At 42.6% G+C, this 8,713-nt stretch overlaps 1 protein-coding gene across 1 annotated transcript; it reads right to left on the reverse strand.

Annotated features, from left to right (window-relative positions):
- Positions 1 to 709: 709 nt before the first annotated feature.
- On the reverse strand, positions 710 to 5,610 carry chst12a (carbohydrate (chondroitin 4) sulfotransferase 12a). The gene is made up of 4 exons (XM_054607791.1): positions 5,245 to 5,610; positions 4,624 to 4,776; positions 4,163 to 4,342; positions 710 to 3,916 (listed from the first exon to the last, which is right to left on the reverse strand). The coding sequence occupies exons 1-4, from the start codon at positions 5,608 to 5,610 to the stop codon at positions 3,368 to 3,370; spliced, it is 1,248 nt and encodes a 415-aa protein (XP_054463766.1). The 3' UTR covers positions 710 to 3,367.
- Between the last annotated feature and the right edge of the window lie 3,103 nt (positions 5,611 to 8,713).

The following is an 8,713-nucleotide window of genomic DNA, read 5'->3' on the forward strand; positions in this document are numbered from 1 at the left end:
GAGGGATCACACCCATGTTGCAGATCTTGATACTTTCACTTCTCTTCTAAACTGTCTCCAAAATATCTTGTAACAAAGGTTTTGATAAAAATGAACACAGTGACACCTTGAGGATATAATGGAAAGTTATTTAGTAATTAACTGGTTGCCAATTTCCCCGCTGCGGGACTAATAAAGGATTATCTTATCTTATCTTATCTTATCCCAAAACTTTAGTGTTACCCAAAGTTCTCCTTGGTCCTATCAGGTTTCTGATGACAGTTGTTTGTCCTGATACACATTGCTTTTTTGGATAAAAGCGTCTGCTAAATGACTGTAATGTAATGTAATGGTACACATATACTGTCATGAATGTATCGTGAAGACGGTATGCATGTTAAAGGTTGGCATGTTAATGTTTCAGGCATAAACATCCAGAGGTTTCCTTGATTTTGATAAAATTGTCCACATTTCCTGTTTAAATGTTTGCAGGTGCAGTTTTCCTTTCCTGTCCCCATTTCCCACAAAGCTTTCATGTCAGTCGTCACTACACAAAGGGACTATTCTTCTTCATGGTGTTGAGACAATAATCTAAGTAATTATTTTAGGGGACATCCTTGTGCCAATATTATCTAATATGAAATGTGTATTGTCATTAAATCATATAACGCTGCGGTAGACATCCTAATTCACAAAGAGAGACGAGTACGTATTCCATCATGCCCCACAACCTTTATTCCCCATTTACAAAGACCAGATGATGCATAACAGCATAACACTGATGAAACTGAATGAACACTTTGCATTTTCCCCTTACATGAGAGATGGAACAAGTTTGTCAGACAACAAAGTCTCTTGTGACTTTATGAAATATTAATACATGTTTAACAAAAACATGAATCATAAAAATAGATTTTTCTTTGACAGTCTGTGACACCAATTAATGTTGCATTTGGCATAAGGTTCAAAATGTAGGACAAGATATGGCACTGCAGACCGTTAAGCTGTTTAACAGCATCCATGCTGTTGATGCGTCAGATAATTCTGTGCCAAAAAAACATGCCACCAGTCAAACTAATCTTCATAAAGAGCACATTACCACGCAAAGACTGTTTTCCCATTACATAAGCAGCATGTATTCAAGTTTTATTCTGCTAATAAACCGTTTTCTTTTCCCTTACAAAACGATTCCATCTTACTGTGTTGTTGTATGCACTTTTACAGCAAATACAGCTGGGAACAGAAATTCTGACATGTTTGACATCAAGACAAAAAGAAAACGACAAAGAGCATAACAAAAATACAAAAGAGATATAAAAACCTGACAATCCAAACACTGGTGAGGTGGGAGTGTGTGATGACTAGTTGTGTTTTCTTTCCTATTTTGTGCCTAGGATTGACCTGATTTTCTTTGTGTATATTGAGACCTATACATGGAATAACACACCACAAGACGGTTGCAGACTTCTGGGAAAACCAGTCATTGATTCCGAAGAAATTCCGTCCTATTCAGAACTGGCTGAACTAAGTCATACAGGAGTCAAAAACACCCCACACTTGGGCAAAACAAATGTACCAGAAGGCAGTGAGACACAATGAGTCAATAGTGTGAAACACATACAACTTTGTGATTTGCAGAATAATCACAATACAGTACAAACCACACCGTAATCCTGTGTTTGATGACACATAAAGAAAGCAATCCACTGCACAAAAGCACACAGACAGAGTCCTCATTAATTGTACAAATTCCCATGAAGACAGTTCGGCATTTCTGCTGAAGGGCTCCGCTGTTTTCCTATTCTTTCCAAAGAATAACCAAACATGATAAACAAGGCCCAGTATATCAAATATACCTTGTGGCTTCATACAGTTCTCACTGCATCGTGTTCAAAGTAAAAAATCAAGTCCTCCTACAAAAATACTTTTTTGCTGTGTAAACTTTTGCAACCAAAGGCACTGTCTTATCTTCCTTCTCCTCATATAAAACATGCAGCCCGATCCATGCTCATGATTGATCCTGACTCTTAACCCCCTTTACTTGGATAGTCTGACATTAATACTGGCATAGCCTCATCTTGCATCAACACAACTTGTGGAGTGATTGATCTTCTCTTCAAATACTGAAAAATCAATCTGTGTTGGCTTCACATTATGTGCACAGCTCCCTGCTTCAAGACACTGCCTCCTATGGAAATGCTGCCCGTGAAACCACACAGTTGCAGTCTCCAGGGTTACCCAATGTAGGTCAGTGTTAATAACTGCAGTTTGTACGTGATCAAATTGCTGCTGATAACAGCGTCCTGGCAACACAACAAGCAATAAAAATATAATATTCCCTTTGGAGAACTGTTCGTTAAAATGCTCACCTGTGTACATCCAGCTGAGAGAAAATGAAAAGAATGTAGAAACTCCAGTTTTATGCCTCAGAGACGAGCTGAGACAACGCCTGTGCTTCTATGTGATGAGATGATTTCATGCTTTAAAACCTGGTCAAATATGGCAAGATACTAACATGTTGTCTGAAATGTTTCTATTAATGTAATCTAATGGACTTCTCAACTCACAACCTCATGTTCCAGGTTTGAAGAAGCAGTCGAGTTGGTGCAGTATGTGTTATGTAACGGATGACAATCAGCTTCATCTGTGTATGAGGTATAACAGAATTCTGTCTCTGATGACAATAGCTGTCTTTAGTATGTCTGTTTAAAACATACATAAAAATCCCTTTCATCCTCCACCTAAACATTGCACTGACACAATGTGAAATAAATGACACGACCACTAAGACCAAATGAATCTAGTAACACCATGTTTTCACTAGTCGCCCACATTTCCATGTTCATTGCATCTGTGTCGGCGTCACGACCAAAATTGTTTCCATGACATCAAAAAACAGAGTATGGCTCCGTGACATCAACTCGGCATCCTGCTACAAAGCCTGTGTGATCGTCAACTTAACCGTGACATCACAAGTGACAGGCGTGGCGTGACATCAAGGTTGGGAGTGCTCGACTCTCAGAGTGGAGTTTTGGGTTCGGGGCTACACTGAACATACGACATGTTAGGGACACATGCTGTTTGCACAATCCATATGTCAACTGTCTCACTCCGACTTGTGTGCTTCTTGTTATCTTTGTGATTGATGAAGATAAAAACAACAATGGATAATGGCTATTAACCTGGGTTCTCCTCATTAATGTGCTTCTTTAGAGCAGCGAGTGTCCCTAACAATATGCACATTCAGTGTAGGACACACACACAAGACAGGAGGAAACATCTGCAAACCCCAGGACAAGGGGAGGTGTCACTGTTGTTGGAGTGTAGCATTATTTCCTTACATAAAAAACATGTGTGTGTGGCTGGGTCAGTTTTGTAGAAACGTGAGTCACTCGTTGAGGATGGAGTCCGGTCTGTCGTAGCCAAAGAGCCTGAAGTCAGGTTCATACAGCTTGTAGAGTTCCCTCCGAGCCTCGGCGGACACCGTGCTGAACCAATCAGACTCCCAGCTGCTGGCTGTGAGGTTCCTATGGGAGGTGGGGAACTCCACCACATTGTCCACCCGCAGCTGGCGTAGAAGGTGCTCCGCGTCCTCCTCCGCCGTCTCCAGGTGGCCCACAAAGTCGTACTGAATCTGGCACGGATGGCAAAGCCGATACACCTGCCGCCAGTGCTCGTTAAAGGGCATCTCCTTCTCCGTCTGAGGGTCCAGGAGGTACTGGATGAAGTTGGAGAAGGAGGGGTGGATGCCCACACCAAACGCCTCGTCCACGGAGGCAGGAGGTGTGGGCTGGTTGCCGTAGCGGCGCAGCATGACCTGTGCGAAGCGCCGATAGAAGTCCTCGTTGCGCAGCTCAAATTTATTCCGGTAGGCGGAGATGAGGCGCACAAAGGGGTCCCGCACAAAAATAAACTTGGTGTATTTCTTCAGCTTCACCTTCAAAAATGGACAAAACATATATCAACACATAACACATTATCATCACACATATCATTTACAATTTATTGAGATGGTGTCTTTTTTTAAATAACAAATAGAGCAACTAATAACAACAGGCTTAAAGAGATGTCAGAGGACACTTAAAATTAAAACTGATGTCCTTGTCGTGGAGGTGCAGAATCGCTAAGAGTGATTTAAATCTAGCAGATATAATAAATGATAAATGGTAGTACTTGAACAAACCTTCATGAGGTGCCTTGCAAACTTGCCGTATCGTTTCCAGAACTTGTTGAAGGTAAAGTGCATGCTGCTGTTGTGGACCAGGCCCCTGGGGATGGCCAGCGGGTCTCTCTGGGGAACGCCGTCCCGCAGCATGCTTTCACTGAGAACTATCATGATGCGCTTCCAGTTACTACAAGCTACCTAAGAGGAGGGAAATATGTAAAAGGTCTAGTCAATATTCATTATAGTTGGGTTTGTGTTTTTTGGATTGGACAAAACACACTAATCTGTTTGGATTTGGTAATATGAGAACTACAACCCAGTGTTCCAGCTCTTATTTACTATTTATGGAAAAGAGCACAAATCACCATGAACGTTATTTTAAGTATTTGATCATTTAGAGAGATCATAAAGTTCTGCCAGACTTGCATCACAAGTGCACTAAACTTAACATTAACAAAGCAGTAAATGTGTTTGCCTACCTTGGGGACATAGCAGTAGATGATACCATGCCTGTCGTCCACAATAAGGTGATCCAGCTCCCTGTTGGGAATGTCGTCAAAGGAACGGTTTTTGCCAGGAAACACCACGCTGTCGTTAGCGCACATCTCCTGGAGTAACCTCCGCCGCTGCTCCTGGTTGTACCATTTGGTAAAGCACAGACACATTAATTATTAGCAATTAAATTGATAAAATGTTCATCCTGCACAAGTAAAGGAGAGATTCAGGAAGACCTGAAAATTGACTGAGCTCTGCTGGAATTAAACGAGGTCACAAACCTACACGAGCCAATAAGGAGGATTAAAATGCAGTTTAATAAGAGGGTCAGAGAGCTGTCAATCAAACACAGTGTTTACACGCCCACACAGACCGCTCTAATTAGGCAAAATAATTGAAAACACCTGTGTGGGTGGGCTGTGGGTCTTTAAAAGGACATTTGGCAATTTTGACTTGTGTTACATTTTAGCAAGTTCCTGTAAGTCTGCTTGTGTTGATACAACATTTGGCTTCGGAGAATTTAGCTTATGTAAGCTTTTTTCATTTATTGAATTAATACTATTACAATTAAAGACAATGATAATCATAATAATTCAGATAGTCACCTGTCTCTCACGGAGCTCGGCTGCCACTGGAGTCAGGTGGATCTTCCACTCCCGCCGCGGTATATATCGTTCCTCTGCTTTCTCTGATTGGTTGCCTGTGTCAGCCGGGACGGGGTCAGTGGGCTCACCAGTTCCCGGCTCTAAGAACTGGTTAACGAAGGCATCGATGTCGGATAGGAAGGACGGGGTCCGGGAGGTTTGAGGCCGCTGAGGAGGAGGGGGGTGTGGGATTTTGGGGCCCGGAGAGACAGGAGTGTGCAAATACAGATTGGAGGCTCCGACGTCGTCCCAGTAAATGATGATCAGGAGGATCATGAAAGCCGAGCCCAGGATGACAAAAATGCGGAACATCCTGGACGTCCCCATAGTGATTGTTGCTCGCTACAGGATCACCATAGCAACTGACTCTGGCTTTGCAGGGTGTCTCTACACCATCACCATGGCAGCAGATTGAAAAATAGTTACCTGGGTCTTTTTATGTGATCACCGGGGCAACAGATTGGAGTCATAGGGTCCTTGCTACAGGGTCACCATGGCAACAGAGTCAAGGTCCAGGAGCGCTCTCTCACCATGGAGATAGATCGGTAGATAGATGACAGCTAAAGCAGAGGATGGTGGGCTTATCATGATGCTGCTGTGCTGCAGGAGTGTGCTCTTCGGGAGTGTAACTGGCCAACCATTGACAAACTCTCACCTCTGCTCCATGCCTGCAGCACCCTGCAGACAGAACCAACAGAGAGAGAACCACCATTATATATTCAATCATTCTCACAGTTAAATAGCCGCCTATGTGCTTGCTTTTCTCATCATTGGCTAGCATTTCCAAGCCAAAAACATTTTAAAAGAGACGTTATTCCTTTTAAATTGGTTTTTTTTTGTGTCATTTTGTAAGCACACTTGAACAAGAAGAATCTTTGACACACGCAGATAAGCGCACAAAAACGCAGAGAATTCAGCAGCGAGAGGGAACAAATGCACTTAAATGACAAACCAAGTTACACATTTAGTATAACAATCGACAGAGGCTGTGGACAAACACTCTGGAGATCATTTTTAGTGTTGCTAAATTAAATTTCTTGTGTTCCTCTTTTTTCCCCAACTCGAGCATCTAGGTAGAGTTTCACACGTACAATAAAATATAGATAATTGGTTAAAAAAAAAAAGAAAAGATTTTATGTGAGCGAGGTATCCTTGCAATTCTGTCAATAAAAAAAAGCCTTAAAACAAGAGCAATAAGAGCAAAGTCTGACAGTTTATAGGCTTCAATTTCTTTAACTGCATTTCTCCTTCACTTCTCAGCGTTGACTTAACTCCCACTCCCGGCAGTAAAATCACAAGTGGTTGTCAAATGTGTGCATGCCAGGGGGCTCTGCATACCATAAAGTAATAACTTTTGCAATTGCACAAGTATCCCGCTGTACCCATACCAGGCTTCTTATGGTTTATGGTACAGTATCGGCACACTTTAATACTGAGGACCCCTGAAGTAATAAGAGCCTCTATGTTAGCAGCCTTTGAAAGAGGGCAATAGTTTACACACCTACCTAAGAAGATACGCCTGCATGTAGGAAAACACAGTGAAGCTTACTGTGCTCGTGCAATGCACAAAATAGCTTTACTGAGAACTGCAGAAAGATGGCCTGTGTCTTTTCTACCTTTGGTTTATCTGAATCCTAATTCATGTTTCTTAATTCCACTTTATCTCCAGTCTGTCAATCTCTTTCCGGTGCAGTTCAAAAAATTGCAAGGCGTCACTTTTTCATTACGACATTCTTCTAAATGTGTAGCTCTCATGCGGCAGACGTCACATTATTTCCTTTTTCCTGAAGCAGAGAGGGGACCATTGACATGGAAAATCCTCATTGCCCTCTCCAAAGCCTGCAGGCTACACTCATCTTCCTCTCTGCACACCAACGAATCAACTGCTGTCCTATAAGGTACATTAAATCAGACATATGAGGGGCATGAAACAATCAAATGTTCTGTCCGTGGTGGGATGTGGAAAGGGGATTTATTCAAGTGAGAGTAGGAAAATAAATACCAGCTTAGTATTTCTACTTCATTTTTACTTAAACTCCACTACAATTAAACAGCGACCCTTACAAATGAAAATTTTAAGACATGTGATGATTTTAAAAACTGTGATACATCCTTATAAATTAAAATACTCAACTGCAGTAAATAAATTGGTTAAGATTAGCTGCACCTCAACCAACTCTACCAGTAAAATTAATAATATATTATAATAACACTGGGGCCACGTTTCTGCATTGGACACTTTTACTTAAGATATGCTATTTTGCTAAAAACACTTTTTACTTAGGTGACATTTAACTGCAGGACTTTCTTTTGTGATGGAGTTTTTTGTATGTAGCTGAACACTTCTTCCACCACTGTCTACCGCAGATATGGACGGTAGGCTGAAGCATTAGATCAATATTTGGGGGATATTGAGGAAAAAATGCTTTACACGCTCTTTTTTTGGGGGGGGGGGGGGTTGACATGCAGATTTGTTTTGGACGTGCACTCGCAGCGCCAACATCATGTCAACAAGTCTGAATCTGATTTAAAAATCACGCCGCAAGCTATGAGTTATCATGTCTTTGTGGTGAGTTGCTCGATTAGTCGTCCCGCGTTTGTTAGTTTCCAAACACATCACTGTGTTGGTGTCTGCGCTGACCCGACTACGGATAAATCACACCGTCCTGTCCGCAGCAGCCGCCAGCGGATGCCAAACCCCGGACACAATGTAGCCTTTGACGGGAGAGCGGCGCCGCGGGAACGGGCTGTTCCTCACACCGGGAGGCTTTTTCGGCATGTGGCTCGGTTCATGAAAACGTTTTTTTTTAACGTGGAGACAATGTAGAGTAGCAGAGAGACAACAGCGAGCTTCCGCACAGCCTGTGGTTTTATCAATACCCGCTATCAGTGTGCCTGTGGCGGTGTCTAGGTGTCAAAGGCACCGCACTGAGCAGCGGGGCAAGCAAAAAGACGTGTTAACTACCGAGGAGTGACGTGTTAGATATCTTACTTCTAAGATATCTTGTTAATAATGTCAAAGACGAGTAAAAAAATGACTCATTCTCACCTCTTTTTTTGTGTGCCCGAGAGCTCCCAGCGCCGCGTCAGCTGAGCCTGTGATGCGAGTCCTCTTCTTTCTTTCCTTTTTTTTTTCCACGGAGAAAGATGGAGCGTGAACACGCGAAGTACCGCGAGAGTTCGGAGTTGAAGTTTCTGCAGAGTGAGCTCATGAGAGGGGGGAAACATTTTTTTACTTTTTCTGGGTCAGCCCCAGCACTACGTGTCTCTCTGCTCAGGGATGATGTATGTAGACAGTCTCCTCCCTCCCACCGGTGCCGTGCGCTGAAACTAACCTGCTGTACCTGCAAAAACAAATGTCATCTTCACTCAAACATGAGACCAAAAGAATGATGATTAGGAAAATGTGGCTGTGGGGGATCTGCGTCTA

This window comes from Anoplopoma fimbria, chromosome 11 (assembly GCF_027596085.1).
Source record: "Anoplopoma fimbria isolate UVic2021 breed Golden Eagle Sablefish chromosome 11, Afim_UVic_2022, whole genome shotgun sequence".
Classification (NCBI taxonomy): domain Eukaryota; kingdom Metazoa; phylum Chordata; class Actinopteri; order Perciformes; family Anoplopomatidae; genus Anoplopoma; species Anoplopoma fimbria.